Source organism: Mustela lutreola, chromosome 7, assembly GCF_030435805.1.
Source record: "Mustela lutreola isolate mMusLut2 chromosome 7, mMusLut2.pri, whole genome shotgun sequence".
Classification (NCBI taxonomy): Eukaryota; Metazoa; Chordata; class Mammalia; order Carnivora; family Mustelidae; genus Mustela; species Mustela lutreola.
The window spans coordinates 24,084,782-24,104,445 of record NC_081296.1 but is presented as its reverse complement, the minus strand read 5'-3'; the positions used below and the strand labels follow the sequence as shown (position 1 = coordinate 24,104,445).

At 40.6% G+C, this 19,664-nt stretch overlaps 1 protein-coding gene across 5 annotated transcripts in view; it reads right to left on the bottom strand.

Annotated features, from left to right (window-relative positions):
- The window catches only part of LRRC28 (leucine rich repeat containing 28), a 157,181-nt gene that overhangs the window by 37,532 nt on the left and 99,985 nt on the right, over nucleotides 1-19,664 (bottom strand). For all 5 annotated transcript variants that reach the window (XR_009355325.1, XM_059180130.1, XM_059180132.1 and 2 more), the window contains one exon: nucleotides 5,422-5,524. Coding sequence is in view for 4 of the 5 variants with exons in the window: in XM_059180130.1 (XP_059036113.1) it covers nucleotides 5,422-5,524 (103 nt within the window). In the remaining variant the exon portion in view is untranslated. The remainder of the gene's footprint in view (nucleotides 1-5,421; nucleotides 5,525-19,664) is intronic.

The window sequence follows — 19,664 nt, the reverse complement described above, 5'->3', positions numbered from 1 at the left end:
GGAGCCCCATATATTCCCCTGTTCACAGTGAAATGAAAACCATAATTAGCTGGCAATTATTAAGCCTTGCTATCTTTGACTTCCAACACGGTAGTTTTTATGACTTTAGATTAAATGCTGGGGCGGTTCCCAAAAAAACTACAGCTGAACCCTTAAGTGAGTTAGGAAAATGAGTTGAAATCTGTTACAAATGTTAGTACTTTGGGCTTAGTTATGCAGAATAATTTATAGCAATTATCACACAATTCTCTTTCAGCTCACTGTTTGCAGAGCTGCCATTCAACATTGAACCCTAAAAGCAAAGTGAACAGTGACATCATTTGCCACTAAGACTGTGCTCCAGAACATGTGTGTGATTTAGCACACATGTGCATTAACTCATGTGCATTTTCACACTTCCCATTTTACCTAACAGCATGGAAAAAGAATTAAGTTCTCTTACTGAAAACACCCAAATAACTATCTTTCAATTCTTCAGAAAGCACACGAAGTCATCTGTACAAAGTTTATTACTGCGGAAACTGCCACTAGACCTCACCCTCCCTTTGAACAAAAAAAGTTTGATTTTTTTGTTTGTTTTCTTTCTTTTTTTTTTTTTTCCCAGCTTAAATTACAGGAAAAGAAATGGGAGAAGTGGACAAGAAGAAGGGAAGACACTATGCCACCCAGAGAGGATGGCCTTGGTCTGGTTGAAGAGTCTGCCACCTGGGCAGGGCCTCATTTAAGGCTTACTTCTGTTCTGGCTGAGAACGCAATTATTGTGCTTTCGTTCTTAAAATGTATTTTTGCTGGCTGCTAGGATGACTGTTTTTTGTTTGTTTGTTTGTTTGTTTAGCATGTTAAAAATGTTGTTCCACTGTTTTCTGGCCTTCATAGTCTCTGATGAGAAGGTAAAAGTCTTTTGTACATAATTTGTCATTTTTCTCTGGTTGCTTTCTCTGGTTTCTTTTTATCTTTGGTTTTCAGCAGCTTTGCCTAAGCATCATTTTCTTTTTAATTTATACTGCTTAGGGTTTGCTGAGCTCCTTGAAAATGTAAAAAGTCTTTCATCATGTTTGAGAAATTTTCAGACATTTCTTCAAACATTTTTGCTGCATTTCTCTTAGGAAAGAGAAAAATTAGGTAAAGTCTGTTCCTTCTGGGATACCAATTATACCGCTATCAGGGTTTTTTCTATTGTCTGGCAGATCCCTATGGCTGGGTTTATGTTTTTTTTTTCCCCCAATCTTTTTTTCTCTGTGTTCTTTACACTGAATCATTTCTATTGATCTAAGCTCACTGACTTTCCCTCTGTTATACACATTCGGCTGTTAAACTCATCAAGAAAAGTTTTTATTTCAGATACTGTATTTCAACTCTAGGATTCACATTTGTTTCTTTCCTATACTTTCTTTTTTTAAATTTCCTGGCCTTTTCATTCACTGCAAACGAATTTTTCTTTACTTCATTGCAAATAGTTGTTTTAAAATCCTCATCTGTCATTACCAAGAGTTTGGGTCCTCAGGTTGGTTCTCTGCTGATTGTCTTTTTCCTTGAGAATGGGTCACATTTTTTTTTTTTATTATTCCTGTGTCATGTAATTTTGGAATGTAACAGAATCCAACATCTTTACAACATAACTTTCACAGTGTCCAGGATACATCCCAAAATTACATGTGATATATAGGCTGTTTATTTATTTTATTTTTAAAATTTTATTTACTTATTTGGCGGAGAGGAGAGCAGAGGGAGGAGAGAATCTTGAACAGATTCTGTGCTGAGTGCTGAGCCCAAGATCATGACCTCAGCCAAGCCAAGAGTCTAATGTTCAACCAACTGAGTTGCCCAGGTGCCCCAAGGCTATTTTCTCAGAGTGCTGGTTTAACTCAGAACTCAGAATACATTTCTCATATAAACAACTCTGTTACCTTAAGTGGTTATATTAACAAACCATTTAATCAGTCATTTAACCAACTTGTACCAAATCCAGCTATAACTGCTTATTTACATAAGAAAAAGCAAAGCAATGGTTCTGTTTTCTTTTCTGCATGTAATCTGAAAACTGAAAAAACAACTGGCATAGGGTCACTTTTAGCATCAAGTTCTCCTAGGTAAGTAAATGTGCCCATTACCATTTTCTAAAACTCTAACAGGAAGGACTTCTCTTTCTGGGTAAAATACAGAAAAACTAAAGACCTTTACTCCTATAGTAACAGTAAAAAAGACCCAGACAAATAAAAATCATGCTTTTCCATGAAGCTGGCAAAGAGCTTTGGATGCAAGGAAGCTGGCATAGCCTGTCTCCAAGTGGTGCCCATGATCCTCCCCTCCTAGTAGCCCCTTTCTTAAGTGGCCTCCCCCTGCAATGGACAGGGCTGTCCTGTGTAATCGACAGGGTGTAACAGGAATGACAGTGTGTAACTTCAAGGCTAGGTCATAAAAGATAGTCCCATGCTCTAAATTTCTATCATTCTACCTCTCTTAGGCTATTTATTTTTTGTATTAACAGTTACTTCTACATATTAGGATACACATCTACATTATCTTTGTCTTCTCCACAACTCTTAGCACAGTGCTGACTTGCTACTTAATGCTCAATAATTATATGACAAATAAGTGAATATATAATAAGGAGAGGCTAACTTTACTTCCTTGAATATCCAAGATAAATGTGTGAGACTTCTAAGGTTTCTTGAAACTGTACAACATTTATTATTTGCTATATTTACAGTTCTATATCCGATTCTACATTTTCCTTCCAAGATGCAAATTATACGTATAGCAGACGTTTCATATTGTGCCACAGCCTCTAAAGCTCTGTTTACTTTGTTCTGTTGTTCTAATTCTCTTCGACTCCCCATCAGAAGATGTAGTTGTTTCAGAGATGGTACAAGACAGCAGAAGCTAGTATGTTCTCATATTCCAGGCCTACATCTAAGAAGGAAGTTGTGAGAGCCGTGGAGAAGCAAGTACATTGATCCTTAGGGTCTCAGTTTAAATTTCATCTCCTTAAAGAGAATTAGCACCAAGTTTGATCAATGACTTATTGTTTATTTGGAGTCCTGTCTAGATTACATGGTCCACAAGGCCAGGTACTTAGACTTACTCATCACCATATGGCCCATTATCTAACATAGTGACCAGAGTAGTTGCTCAATAAACATTCACTGAATGAACTCAGTGAACAAAGATCCTTGCTCAGAATCGAGAAGCGCGCTTTCTAGGCCTCATGTACCTTTTGCTCTTTATATTAGGTTTATCTCAGAATCTTGTACTACCCCTGGCCCTTCCTTCTCCCAAGGAAGCCCCACTTTGAGTTGGAATAGGGAAGTCCCTCTGCATATATTCAATGAGAGAGATAAAGGAGATCAAAGGAGGAGGACCCTTAATTATGTTGGCAGGCTTTGGTAGCCACCATCTGCTAGAATTCAGAGTACGGGGCGCCTGGGTGGCTCAGTGGGTTAAGCCTCTGCCTTTGGCTCAGGTCATGATCTCAGGGTCCTGGGATCGAGTCCCACATTAGGCTCTCTGCTTGGCAGGGAGCCTGCTTCCTCCATTCTCTCTCTCTTGAATACTTATGATCACTGCCTACTTATGATCTCTCTGTTGAATAAATAAATAAAATCTTAAAAAAAAAAGAATTCAGAGGACGTTTTCTCATATAATATCATATAATTTCAGGGGTGCAAAATGGATTAAATGACCTTTTAATGCACTGGCCAGGAATATAACCACCAAAATTACTTCTAGAGAGAAGTACATCCTGACTTAAACCAACAGACTAAAAATGCCTTTTGGATCACAGTTTATTTGGAAGTGGGGCTGCCTCTATTCCCAAAACTACTAATATCACAAAACCAATTATTTGATACTATCCTTTGAATAATTATTTTTCTTATTACTACTTCCAAAGGAAGAAGCTATAATAAATTATAACAGTAAATGCAGATTACTAGCTAATAATTTTCATGTTTCATCCTACTTATTTTCTCAAAGAAAATTAATTATAAAATTCACTACTTCTGCTACCAGATACCAATCCAAGGATGAAAAAATGTCTCTCAGCATGTATAGAACTTTCTGGCAGTCAATCACATCCAAATCTATATGACAAAGTAGAACGCTCTTTATCGTAAGTAAAAGCTATTCCTTAATTGTGCTGGAGACTCGAGTGCAGTCTCTGAAGGCTTAGATGTGGGAAGAACTGCCTTCAGCCTTGGAGCTCGCTTGCATCATTCCGTATATCTTGGTGATGGAGGGTATTTTATTTTCCACTTGGAAGAATTGGGCTGTATTACAGATCCTTTAAGAACTCATTAGGATTAATGACTGAGTAGTATCACAGCTGTCACATAATCAGCTGTCGAAAAATCACTGAGCTAAAAACCCCACTGCACGTTCTATTATCTCTGCTTCACAGAAGGTTCCGAAATACATCTCTGAAGTTGCATTTCGTCAGCCTATATGGGCACTTCGAAGCGTCATCGAAGGCTCTTCCAAGATAACAATGGTATAATTTTTCCTAAGGGAAGGCCACTACTCCAAGGAAGGCTTCTCTGGAGGAATCGCTGCTCAGGGCCCGTCCCCTGGAGCCAGGCCAACAGGGGAGTGGCTGTCCTCCATGCACAAGCTTAGTGTCAGCTCTCTTCCTGCCAGAACTACATATAGTAGGAGCCAGCTGATGCAGGGTGTTGGAATCACAAGGACAGAGTCAAATATGCTGGCTAAGTAGCCTTGAAGGTATCCCAAGTATCCTTTGGCTGTTTATGTGAGGAAAGGCAGGCCAGTTAAAAGTAGGTTCTGGTAGTTGAGCTGCCCCGTATTAATCTCATACCACTCTGGGAAACACTTTAAGGTGATTGTCTCAATGTTATAGAAGGAGAATCTGAAACCTCCTTTCTAGAAGCCTGTCTGGGAAGGAAAAATTATTGCTGCTCTGACAATAAAGGCCTATCATTTCCTTTGAACTGAAACATCTGTTGGTTGCTAGAATCATGATTCGTATTAACAGACTATTTCAAATGTTGCCTATTTCAAACATTTCAAAATGGTCAAGTTCTAGATACTAGAGCTCTTCCTACAGTAGAACTGTCACTGTAGTGGAGGGTGAGAAAGGAAAGCTTTTCAGTTCACGCTGATTTCTCCAGTTTCAGTGACTGAGACTATGGAGCTTATAATGGTACACATGGATTCATTTTTGATTGGAAAATAATCAACAACTTGCTCACTAACTGTCCTTGACATAAAATACTATAAATTGCTTGTCCAATATTTTTAGCTTCTAAAGGTATTTGGTTTGACACAGTAAGACCAAAGACAGAACTGAATGGGGTGATCCAAAATGGTTCACCTATTTCTAAGTTACATCAGGACCAAACAATGAAATTGAAATGAATATGGCAAAGAGTTTAGCGATAGCATAAAACATGAAATCAACCTTACCCACTGCACCCGATGACTTTATTGTACAGATAGGATGGTAAGCCTTTCAGGTGAATGTTGTTATCCACGTACACGTACTGTAGTTCTCGAGATCGACCTAGATCTGGATTAGAAAGAAAAGAACTATAATTCCTAGAAATATGTACCAGTATAATGTGAAATGTAAAATGTAATCTATGATATTAGGAAAAATCAAAATTTGTTCTCATAATTGTTATAGATTTAACCGAACTCTGAATGTGAAACTATATCACTTAGAATGTTAGATTCTGCATCAGAAAACGTGACCATAGAAAAATGACTTAGCCCACCCGGACCTTGATTTCTTGAACTGCGAAATGAGATAACTAGGAAGAGATTACGATGAGATTTCCTTTCCACCTAAAAATTCTGTGACCTTTTACAAACAATTGTAAATTAAGAATAAAGGTGGCTGTAGGTCTGCACTCAGTTTCATGTTCCTCCAATGGAAAAAAAAGTGATATGAACAAAGTCGGCAGGTCAGATAAGCCCTCCTTAGTTCCACCCCTGTATCACCTACTGTGTCTCCCCTTCCCTGGGTGGAGGGGGGAAGCAGACGTGAGGGAGGGCTGGGGAGCAGACCCTGGCTGGGCTAAAGTCTCTAGAGCAAGGCCAATGTCAGAATGGAAAAACTGTCCTAGGCTATAGGGGGAGGAAGAAGCAAAGGGAACCCTAAATGCCACCTACGATGAGGTGGACACCACTTGCAGGCCAGTGAGTAAGCACTGGAAAGGGTACTGTTACAAAGAAAACCACTGGTCCAGAATGGAGTCGCTTATGCTAGGCCACGTCGTCACCAAACCAGGCCTTGATACCTAACCTAATTGCAGTTTCAACCTCCCCCAGGAATGTAACCTTTAACCAGTCAACATGGACTTTCCTTGTGAGCACTAGGAAATTTACTACCTAGACCCCATCCATTCCCCTCAGCAGGGCAACCTTGTCTAAAACAATGCATGCTCTCCTGATAGTTTTCTTTTGACTGCTCCCTCTCTGCCTCGAGAAACTTTTCCTTTCCTGCAGCTTGATGGAGCTCCTTTCGACCTGCCAGGTGGGCGGCTGTCCCATTATCACCTCATAAAGCCAATGAGATCTTCAAATGTACTCAGCTGACTTTTTGCTATTTAACGGTATGTACCAGGAATGGGAAGAGGCAAGAGAGAGGGTACAGAGAGAAGGGTGTGCAACAGGAACAGGTGTGCCAGAAAGAGATAGATGCCAGATGTTTTCCAGGAGCAGCTGGGCAACGAGGGAGCAATGGCTGGAAGGAGGGGCTTGGTGAAGAGACCAGCACAGAGTACGGAAGGTGATCTCTGGCCAACATAGGCAGCAGAGACACTTCCGAGTGTTGAAGTCTCCCTTCCTGCCCTCCGTGTGCCCAAGAATGTTGGGCGGGGGGGTGGTCTTTGTCTTCACTGCCATAGAACAGAGTCCTCGGCAGCCTTCCTAAACCCTCTACTCCCTGAAGCAAGAACACTATCTTTGAAGAATTTTCTGGAGTTTTGCTTGTGCCAATAGGCAATAGGCTGAAGGACATCTTTTCCACGCCCCCTCCCCCCACTCCTTACCCCCAGACCTGCAGTTTGGGAAAGACAGAGGTCCAGATAGCTGAATTATGAGGTTCTTAAATGTATTTACATTTCAAAAGGAAACCCATGTACCCATTAAGTAAGACTTTAAGGACAGAGATATGAATACAATATAATATAGATGGAGACAGGCAGGAAAAATGATACAAATCACTGCTCTAGGGAGGCCTGTAGAAAGTCTTATGGGTTCACAGATGGGTTCTGGACAATCAGTTCCAGAAAGGGGGTGGGTGACAGAAGACTGAGTGAGGAAGGGTTCCTTGTGGAAGCGGGTAGGGAAGGGGGCATATAGCCTCCTCCTTCCCACTGCTTGTCCTATCTCAGTGATCCTGATAATCCATCCAGGCCGAGCACTGGAGCAAGACACAGAAAGAGGAACCAAAGCTGGGAGTGCTGGGGGGTATCAAAAGGGGAAGTGGCAACTCTCAGGGAGAAAATGTAATTTTCGGGCTACTGGCTAGAAATGCCCCTCCCCAGGGTGGTGGCTTAACAGTATCTAACAAACAGAATAGGCAGAAATGGTGTGTGATTTCAGACAGTAAGCCACAGAAGGCATTGTGGCTTCCTCTTTACTCTCTGCCTTGGATCACTCATTCTGGAAGAAGATAACTTGCTGGTCATGAGGGCCCCCCTGCAGATCTCTGAAGAGAAAATGGAGCCATCTTGGAAGCAGCGCCCCCACCACCTCGCCCCAAGGTCAAGCCTTCAGATTACTATAGCGCCAAGGCTATGTAAATATCCTGTTCCTTCTCAAAATCTTGCATATTAATTTTAGCATGCACCAATGGATCTCATTTGTAATAATTATTGTATAGTATTTATCTAACAATGATTTTCCATTACCATCTTTCTGTCTACATTTTTTTTTTTTAAGATTTTTATTTATTTGGCAGAGAGAGAGAGAAATCACAAGTAGGCAGAGAGAGAGAAGGAAGCAGGTCCCCCGCTGAGCAGAGAGCCTGCCTGATGTGGGGCTTGATCCCAGAACTCTGGGATCATAACCTGAGCCGAAGGCAGAAGCTTTAACCCACTGAGCCACCCAGGTGCCCCTCTGTCTACATTTATTAATTGCCCTTCTGTAAGGAAGAGCCTGCCCTTCCTTCCCATTTATTTGACTTTTATATCGGTATGGATCCATGGGTATTTATTTTATCACAAGGTCTAAAAACCCAATACCATTAGGACTTATTTTATCAGTCAAAATGTTCCAGTTGGCAATTAGGAGCAGCTTGAGGTTGGCTCTTATGTTCTTCTAACAAGTTTTCATCCTTTTTTGAGTACTTCCTTACTTTCTGCCACAAGATGTTCCATGCTCAGCTTGTGTTTTCCCTCCTCTAGCCCTGACATCAACTACTTTCTCCAAGGAGCCTTGATTCCTTTTCTTGGGGCATAAGTGTTTACAAACCATGATCAGAGGGCCGTGTGTGCTCATTAGTATGGGAATGCCATTCCTTCTAGGAGCTCGTAGCAGACAGACCTATAAAACATATGGAAGTGTATGAATTCACCTGTACACGTGTATGTCTACATCAGTATTCCCGGAGGTGTACCCTTGGCATCAATCACTCGAAGTGGACTTGCTGGGTCAAAAGGCGGGCAGATTCTTGGTGCTTCGCTCCTGAAGGATTCTACCAATCTGCTTCCCCCCCAGCAATGTATGAAGGTACTGCCTTTCTCCCAGTCTAAGTTTTTAAAACATGTTATCCTATTTAAAAGTTTTTGTCATTCTGATAGGTGAGGAATGATATCTTGGCATTGTCTTCATTTGCATTTCTCTAATTATGAGTGTGAACATTTTCAAACATGTCTGAGGGCCATCTTTACATATTTTTTTTGGTGAATTGTCTGTTCCTAGCTTATGCGTCTGTTCTCTCACTTATTAGCCACGTGAGCAAAGCTTCAGTTTGCAAGGCGTTAAATGGCACCGTAGTGCCTCGCCTCTCAACCTTACCAGGTTGTTATGACAACTGAATGTGAATGTAATCTGTGAAAGTTAAATCACTACACAATATTTTTTGAGGCATCAGAATATATAGTACATGTAAATAATGTATAGTCTTACGTGTATAACATATCTGCTGGCATAACAGGCTAGAAATTTATAGGACATAGATGGAAAAAAATAGAGATAGAAATACCAGAATCCACTTGCACTGGAAAAGGCCTCAATATTACCCAAAGAATTTGTTTTCTAGATTTCTTCACTACTTCTCTGATGTGCCTACAAATCCTGTCATCACAAAGAGACATCTGTACACTTGAAAGGCATATAGAAAACTGGAATTTTTCCAAAAATGAAACTACATTGATAAAATGCAAAAAGCTCTGGTTTCAGATTTGCCTTTCGGAGCCCCTACGGGACTTGAGGAAAGATTCTTGAGCTTATGCAGCAGTGAAGAGTGGAGGATACGAATTAATGGAGTAAGGAACAGTCTTGGAGTTCGACAGCCTGGGTCTGAATCCTTGTTCTTCTACTTACTAAATGGGTGTCCTCAGTTTCACTAACCATATAAAGGAGAAAATAATGCTCTTTTGTTCTTCATAAAGATTTATTTACTTATTTTAGAGAGAAAACACAAGTGGCAGGAAGGGAGAGGAGGAGGGGGAGAGAGAGAGAATCCCCAGCAGACTCTCTGTTGAGCATGAAGCCAGATGCAGGGCTCGATCCCATGACCCTGAGATGGCGAACCAAGCCAAACCCAAGAGTTAGACACCCAACTGACTGAGCCACCCAGGCGCCCCAATAATTCTATCTCTTGAGTTCGGTGAGAATTACTAACAAAGTTTCTAAATTATCAAGCAGAATCCTTGGCATACACCTTCTCCCATATATGGCAATTATTATTATTCCCATTATTAGTAGGTGACATATTTGGAAGTGTGGCCCTACAGCAGAAGGCCAATTAAGAAAGAATTCTCTTTGGCACATAGCAAACGGCACTAACACTTTTCTACAGTTTAATTGCATAGAAAAGAGTCGGAGCCAACAGCCTCTAGAGACAGGGATTCATTCCCTCGAGTCAAGGACACAAAAATGGGACATGACAGAGGAAGCACCTCTCCCCTCTAATATACACAAAAGAGGTTGTGCAAATGAAATGAGGCTACACGCAAGGATCATAATACAAAATTAAATAAAACCTTTACACTGGCTAATTCCTATATGGTTTTGTCTTCTTTCCTATCTTAGTTATATAGGGGGTAAAAAATGAAGAGTCAATGATTTAAAAATGCTATTTGGTTTAGATCTTCTCTTAGATTTTTCGATAGTCCAGAGAATTCTTTTCCTATCTCCTGACCATGTCGGGGAATGTCCTTTTTTACATATGCCCCAATGGACTGAACTATTTTTCACTGAAGCTGAAAGTTGTGATAAAATCCATCACATAGGAGTAAGTGTAACACCACAGTCATAAGTGTTCGATATAGACCCTTAATCTTTCCACCTGACGCAATCTCATCCAGAGTAAGAAAGCAGTACCGACGTCATAGGCATCAGAACGCAGTCTGAATCCTGGCTTTCCACTTCTAACTGACTCAGGACCTGAGGGGCAAATCTAATGCTCCTGGCCTGTTACCTCCTCCGCAAAACCAAACAGTAATACTTCTCTCACAGGCTTGTCAAGAAGCCTCAACGATGTATACAATACCAGAGGCATAATCACTGGTTCTCGATATATCTCGTCTTTTACCGCTCTCCTCTGACTACAAGGAAAGATCACAAAACAGTGCAAGATCATAAAGAGAAGTGGGCAACTTTTGCTCAGGCTGGCCCAGCACAGCCGACTGGCCAGGCCACGAACCCTAAACACCTGGCAAGGTCACAGGCTGTCCTGGCAGAGCTGTGACAGCCTCATGAGAACATGCTCTCGGCCAAAGACTTTCTGCTCGCAAAACCCCAAGCACCATGGAATGGCATTTTGTAATCATAATGAGGCTGAAATATAAGTATTTTCTGTCTTACTAAATTTTGAAATATTCCTTCTGTTCCTAAGAGAGAAGTTTTTCACTTGATCATGAACTTTGGAAAAGACCATTCGCACACTAGCTAACGAGCTGGTTTGTTTTCTTCTGTTAATTTTAATATACTCCAACCTTGCATTCAGTATACCAGATAATACTATTTTTTAAGGTTCCTGTGCAAAAATGCTCAGTACATGAACTTTATAAAGCAAGGAAGCTGTCCATATGCATGCAGAGATGCTAAAGCAACAAAGAACTTTTTCATGTGGCTTTTAATAGTGCTGTAGTGTGTCTAAAATGTTTCCCCCTTTTTCCAGATGCACAGATCAAAGTATTGTTAAGTAAGAAATTAGCAAATGCTAGCAGTCCTGCACGAACTCCAATTCTTTTTTATTTTATTTTTTTTTTCATCTTCAAGGCCCTGGCATATGCAGTGCACATGGCTAAAGAAGGAACAAAACGCTCCTGTGTAGCTAGGTTACTGTTCTTTTTTACTGTAAAAGCAAACATGGAATGACAACAAGGGCCAGAACTTAATAGGCAGGATCTGTTTACTGCACGCTTACCAGTATGAAACTCATTTATTTTATGGGAAGGTGATGATGTATCCTCTTCCACAAAATGATGGGGTAGCAGAAACTATACCATCAAAGCAATAGACCCATATAGGCTGTTTGGAAGACTCTGTCCATGTCATCTCAAGTATCAATCAGTCAGATATAGTACTTATTAGTCACGATTACATTTTTAATGTAATTATAAAATGTGGGTTTCTTCACAATGAATTCAGAGTAATTTACAGTGCATTCCAAAATCATCTTAAAAACAAGTTTAAAAATTTACCTACATGGCTTTTACAAAGAGAACTTTGCAACCGCTTTTTCAGAAGAATGACTTTTAAAGTGTTAGTTTCTTTTTTAATTACTGAAGTACAGTTGACATACAGTGTTAGTTTCTTTAAACATATGCACACATACTCCGTTAAGTCTTTTACATAATCATATTCTTTCTGATCCCCTCAACTTGCACAAAGATTTCACAGTGAATTATAATTTAATAAGATGCTTTCTACATAGATCATCGACAATTGTGAAAATAAATGGGTTTTAATGAATTTGAATGACTGAAGGCTTCTTTTGCTATTGGTTTAAATATTCAAGCATCAGCATCTCTAATTCTTTTTTTTTTTCTTTTTTTTCAGCACCTCTATTTGTGCTGCATAGTTCAAGTGACAAAGAAATTATTACAAGCAATGAGCCAGACACTGTGCTAGATGGTTGGGATACGAAAGTGAAGACACACACAGTCCCAACCCTTTCTAACAGTCTAGCAAAACAATAAAAATAGCTTATGTTGACCCCATGCTTACATAGTACTTATGAGTGACAGAGTATTTTAAATGGATCTCATTTAATTCTCACAATAATGCTATGAGTAGGTATTCATTTTACCCTGTTCCTGAGACTTAGATAAATTAATTAGCCTTTCTAAGCCCAAGATCACACAGCAATTAAATGGCAGAGCCAGAATTTAAAAGCAGATGGCCTGGTTCACTGTGATGTTAGCTAGACAGCCTCCCCAAACACGTCATTTCCATATAAGCAGGGAACTCCCACATCATGTAGGAGGTGGTACTCCCCAGCATGGGGGCGGGGTACCAGAGGACAGCACTGTGCCCAAGCATCCGGGTGTGACGTCCGGAGATACAACCAAGGAGACAGATGATGAACAAAAGAGCTCTTTGCTTCCTTTATTTTTTGATTTTTCCCCCCTCGTTTCCTTTAAAAGATCATATAAGTGGTGAGGGTAGTTTGGACTTACAGATTTAAGCAGTAATTTCAAGAAATATCAAGAATTCCTTTAGAGAGGATCCCAGAGAAGGAGACTTCATGCTGACTGCCCAGCAGACTCAGGAATTACGACACCGAGTCTTCCAGCACTGTGGCTGCCAGCCGGAGAGAACAATGTCTTCATTCTGCATCTCGAGCTGCTGCCCAGCTGGACTTGTACCTGTTTTTTTTTTTCCCTGCCCCCCTAAACTGAAGAATTTTACTGTAAACTATGACTGATAGAAATTCCAGATTTTTGCTTTAGAGTCCACTGACATCTTCCAGATTTCCCTGGGACTGCACATTCTTGTCACTATTTTTAAAACTCAGTTCCAAAATCAAAGTAACAAAAATTTTGCTGGCAAAGATTCTGCTCAAAGATCTAGACTTCCTACTACTTATTTTTTTAAAAATAAATTTTTAATTTCTTTAAAAAGATTTTTATTTATTAGAGAGAGAGAGAGAAAGAGAGAGAGAGGAGGGTCAGAGGGAGAAACAGAATCTCCACTGAATAGGGAGACCGATGCAGGACTCAATACACGGACTCTGGGATTGTGGCCTGAACCAAAGGCAGATGCTTAACTGACTGAGCCCTCCAAGCACCCTCCTACTACTTATTTTTCTAAATTTCCTGTCTGTATTACTATATTCCCTATTAGGGGCACCTGGGTGGCTCAGTCGGTTAAGCATCTGCCTTTGGCTCAGGTCATGATCTCAGGGTCCTGGGATTGAGTCCCGCATCTGGCTCCTTGCTTAATGGAGGGCCTGCTTCTTTACCCAAGCCCCGCTTGTGTGCGCTCTCTCTCTCTCTCTCTCAAAAATAAATAAATAAAATCTCATATTTCCCATGCTGTACATTATATCACTGTGTGTTATTTCTTTTATTAACTGGAAGACCGTGCCTCTTAATCTACCCTTCACCTATTGTGTCCATCACTCCACCCCCTCCACTCTGGCAACCATAACTTTATTCTCTACAGAAATCTATGTTCTCTGTATTTATAAACAAAACTTATAGTTTATAAGTTTGTTACACTGTTAGTTTGTCTTGCTTTTTAGATTCCACATATAAGTGAATTCATACAGTATTTGTCTTTCTCTGTCTGACTCACTTCACTTAGTATAATACCTTCTAGGTCCATCGATGTTATCACAAATAGCAAGATTCCCTCCTTTTTATGACTAAAACTCCACTGTCTGTATAGCTTACATCTTTCCTGTCTATTCATCTATCAGTAGACACTTAGGTGGCTCTCCTGTTGTAGCTATTGTAAATAAAGCTGCAATGAACATAATGGTACATCGTCTTTTTTAATTAGTTTTTTCTTTTTCTTTGGATAAATACCTACAGGTGGAATTGCTGGGTCATAATATACTTCTATTTTTCGTATTTTGCGGAGCCACCATACCACTTTCCAGAGTGGCTACACCAATGTACCTTCCCAGCAACAGTGCACAGGGTTTCTTCTTCTCCGCATCCTTGCCAACACTTGCTATTTCTTATTTTTTGGATATTAACCATTCTGACAGGTACAAGGTGATATACCAAATTGTGGTTTTGATTTATATTTCCCTGATGATGAATGATGTTGAGCATCATTTCGTATGTCTCTTGACCATCTTGATGTCTTCTTCGGACAAACGTCTATTCAGGTCCTTTGAACATTTTTTAATCAGTTTGTTTATTTTTTGACATTGAGTTTTAGGAGTTCTTTATATATTTTGGATGTGAATCCTTATTAGGTATATCATTTGCAACATCTTCTCCCATTCAGTAGGTTGCTTTTTAATTTTTTTGCTGGTTTCCATCACGGTGCAAAAGCTTTTTAGTTTGATATAATCCCACTTGTTTATTTTTGCTCTTATCCTTGCCTGAGACAGATCCAAAAAAATCATGACTAAAACCAATGTCAAAGGGGTTAATTGCCTGTCTTCTTCTAGGTGTTTTATGCTTTTAGGTCTTATATCTAAGTCTTTAATCCATTCTGAGTTTAATTTCATATATGGTGTAAGAAAGTGGTGCAGTTTCATTCTTTTGCATGTTGCTGTACAGTTTTCCTACAAAAATTCTTGAAGAGACTAGCTTTTCTTCATTGTATATTCTTGCCCACTTTGTTGGAAATTAACTGACCAGGTAAGTGTGGGTTAATTTCTGGGCTCTCTACTCTGTTCTATTGATCTACACATCTGTTTTTGACCCTGTGCCATACTGTTTTGATGACCACAGCTTTGTAATATGGTTTGAAATCAGGGAGCATGACACTTCCAGCTTTGTTCTTCTCTCTCTGGATTGCTTTGGCTGTCTGGGGTCTTTTGTGGTTCCATACAAATTTTAGGATTATTTTTTATACTTCTATGAAAAATGCCATCGGTATTTTGATTGGAATTGTATTGAATCTGTAGGCTGCTTTGGGCAATATGGACATTAGAACAATATCACATTTGTACCCCTTTAAAGAACTGGTATTTAAGAAAACAGGGCAAATCTTTTCATATGAATCACTTTCCCAGCCCCAAATCCTATTCCAAAACTTAGAGAAAAATATATTCTAGTGAACTTCTCTCTTCACCCACTAGCACAGTACAGCCAGTGTCTGGCCCATGCTACAGAAGCCCTATTAAATAATCATACTAACTTCCTAAGAAAACCTTAAGGCAACAGCAAAGACCCACTGTGGTGAAAAAAAAAAACAAAGCAGAGGTATCATTAAGACAGTGGAAAAGGATTAGATGAGTAAGCAGCATGAAGACAAATAAACAATTTTTGTTACAAATACTTGCAAGAAGATAGGGTCCAAAAAAGAGCACTGAATATCCATTTTCATGAAGAAATAAAAGTTATAATAACTTTCCGGAAACAAGGTCTGCATGGACTTTAACAGAATAATTCTTTCTCACTTCTTCTCATTACTAGTTTTTGAGCCTTGTTATCAAAACTTTCTTTTCTCCTTTTTCATTATGCCTTTGATTAGAGATATCCCCAACCATCCCCACAGAACATGGAACAGAACACAATTTCAGTGGCATGTTTGGGTCTCTCCTTGGAAAGCAGTCATCATAACTTCTACTCAAACATAGGACTAATTCCAACCACCGGGACTTCTGGTCTGTACTAGAACAAACTTTTTAAGCACCGGGACTTATTTAAGGCCACACAACTTTGCAAACAGTTCCCATTAAACAAAGACCTCAAGGCGGTAGCTCTTCAAACTGCAGATCAAATACATTCATGGTTCAGCAAAGTACAGTTTACATTCATCTCTGAGTTTGAGATCACAGGATTATTAGCTGGTTTCCATCTAGTTTCCGCTGGTTTGAAATTTACTAGTTTCACTGCATGGACTTAAATATTTTCTCAAAAATAGGAAAGAGTGATTCTCTTCCTGACTTTCTAAGTCAGAGCACACGAGAACGAGAAGCAATAAAAAACCAAGTACAGTTAACAGATTTGTGTCTAATACGCCATTTGCAATGAAAGAAGGGGCTGCTCCCGACTTGGCACAAACTATTTCGTTTTTTTCTACACAAGGTATCTAACCCCTATAGAGGAAAAAGCAACTACCAGTACTACAGAAAACTGGAGGGAGCTCCCATTATGGGATCAAAGGGCCGGTTTTACCTCCCTATCAAAGTCACAGTGTATAATCCATAGCAGCGATGGAATGGTCGCCTCACCCACAAGCGCCAGTCTTTGGCACATGGAGTAACTCTTCCAGAGGAAACAACACACTGTACTATCAGACTCTCCAAGGACTGGATCTAGGACTGGTTTAGAAACCCAAATGATTTTCTATCAGCAGAAAGATATTTTCCACTAAGTTTTCAGCTCACTACATGCTAGTTTATGTACTAGAATATCCTATACATCTCATTGATATTTGCCAAATGTTCTTGGTTAAGAATTCGCTCACTGTTTTTCTAACAGTCAAAAATTCCACCTGCTGAGGTGCCTGGGTGGCTCAGTCTGTTAAGTGCCTGCCTTCAAGATAGGCTGTGATCTCCAGGTCCTGGGATCGGGCCCTGCACTGGACTCCCTGCTCAGTGGCGAATCTGCTTCTCCCTCCCTCTTTAACCCTAACCGCCCCTTCTCAAATAAATAAATAAAAATCTTTTAAAAAAAAAATTCTCTCTCTCAAATAAATAAATAAAAATCTTTTAAAAATTCTACCTGCTAATTTGGGGGCAACTTTTGTCTCCTCATTTTCTTAAACTACAGGAGTTACTGACATTGAGTTTAAATGACACAGCGCTTCCTGGGGGCCAACTAAAGGATGCTCTTCCATAGCCAATTTGTGCCTGTGTAACCTCACAGTACTTACATCTATTATTCATCATTAAATAAGTTGTGAACATTACTGAATAATCGGGCTTATTAACTATGCAAGAGAGAACAGGAACACCTGGTAAAAAAGCCTTAGAGGAAAAAAAAACAAACCAAAAACCTTTCCTTTGTATTTTCCTACACTTTCAGAAGCCCAGAGGTGAGTCACAACTCTGGGAGCTATTTAGTGTGAAGAGCTATATTGAATCAACAGCAAATACTCTCATTTCAAAACCTCTAGTAAATCTCATAGCATGAGGCTCAAGTGATTAGTTTCCCCGTCCTCTTCAGTGACGGTCACTGCTGTGGAGAAAGCTTCTGCTTGTAGACTAATATGTCACTCAATTATCATGGTATCATTAGAATAGGAGCATCCTTCTTTCTTGATGCAACTCTTCATCTTAAAAAGAATGTCCTCAAAGAGCGTTGTGGTTTACCTAGTCTTACTCATTACTTAAGCCATCCTACATATACCTTCTGCAGTTGTTTTCTGAGGATGCTAAAATAGGACATTCTTTTAAGAAGTCCCATAAAAACTTGTTTTTCTTCTAAGCCAACTTTCTGTGGCAGGCAACTGAGTTTAGCAAGTAACTCCCCAAAACAGGATTCCCACCTCCAATCCCAGACAGTGATATACTAGCATCCATTTCATAAACTTTCAAGCTCCTGTACTGTGCTCACAGAATCACACTGAAACAGAAGAGGTTTCTATATGAACACTTTAGTTGTGTGTGTGTGTGTGTGTGTGTGTGTGTGTACACACTATCTCCTAACTACAATCTCCTAACTGTAATGAAAGAAGGGGCTGCTCCCTACTTGGCATAAACTGTTTCTTTTTTTTCTACACAAGGTAACTTGTGTGTAAAGGTATCTTGTGTGTAAAGAGACAACCCTATTTGCTAGCTTTCCAAGAACAGTTCGGTTGTTGAGGAAAGGCAGTGCCCGCCCCCGGATGCTCCATCTGACTCCGTCCGCCGTGGTTCGCAGCATTCGAAGCATTAGACGGCCTGTGTTTATCAGAATGGAGTTCAAAGAAAGCTTTCAAGTGCACAAACTCTGTGGCGGGACAGCGATGGATGTAATTCCTTTTCTCCAAAAGACCTAGCTGAATTCCTTTCCAAAGCCACCTTCGTGGTATTAAAAACAAAACAGAAAAACAAAACTCCCACAAAACCCAAAAACAAAGTGGAGAAGATCGCTGATAGTTCTGTCAGATTCATTTTTGTCAGGATGTAACAGATCATCCTGTCTCCAGTCTCCCGAAACACTCTTTGGCTGTCTCATGGTGGTGCTACTCTCTGGCGGTCACTCTCACTTCTTTACAAAGGTTCACCCTATATAACTGGGGACAAAGGCCACCGATGCTTGTATCTGCTTCCTAATCCTGGGCTCCTGCTGTCCTCAAAGAATCAGTCTGAGGCTCGGGCGGAACACTGCTTCAGGCAGCCTGTTCCTTTCTAAGTGGATAATTTCTACCCTCCTCCTCTTGCTTGTATGTCTTTCTCTGGTAAAATCAAACCTTATCCACAGGCCTAAGTCCTGCCAGGGCCATGAGCCTTGTGAGCCGGGACAGCAACCAGGAGTGTGAAACTGCTTGTCTCCTGGGTGTCCGTGGCCCCAGACTGGAGAGCTGCGGTCACCTTGACTGCTGTGAGGGACCCTCCTCAGAGCTCAGGGCGGATCCTTCTTCCTCACATGATCTTTGACACCATATCGACCAGTTCACAAAGAAAACCTCTCTGAACACAGAAGGCAAGGTTTTGGCATGACCAGACATCTAGAGACAGAGAGCAGTTGGCAAGGCTGCACTCAGCACTGAATCTGAGTGCTGAAGAAGAGATGCCCGTTCCTCACCCACACCAGCGCTTACCACAATGCACAAAGAAGATGCCCCAGCAAATAAGTTCCTGAGACGCCAAAGCAGAAGAGCAGCTAGGCACTGTGTAATGGACTGTCCCTTTGACCCAACGACCCCATCCCTTCTATGACCTTGCACCAGGCACTGCCATTTTTGCCATATGCTGCTGGACACATTCAGCATACCATACAAAGCAAACCCAAAGTGGTCAAGTTCCTATTGGAATGGCTTCTCTCTTCTCCCAACATCACTGTCACCAATCCCCCACCCCCACAGGCTTGGCTATGTCATTGCTACAATGATAGGTCATAAGAGTAGCAAATGACCAGGGCAATAAGGAGCAATAACTGGATGAAAATAGTGAGGTAGGGAGAATAGGTAAGATGAAGGGCTTGGAGCCCAGCTGGACTTGAGACAGGACCTACAGGCTAAAGATTGGTAAACAAGATTCATTTAGTTTAGAAAGTTTGATTATAGGGGCACCTGGGTGGCTCAGTGGGTTAAGCCTCTGCCTTTGGCTCAGGTCATGATCTCAGGATCCTGGGATCGAGCCCCATATCGGGCTCTCTGCTCAGCAGGGATCCTGCTTCCCCCGCCCCACCTCTCTGCCTCTCTGCCTACTTGTGATCTCTCTCTCTCTGTGAAATAGGTAAAGTCTCTGA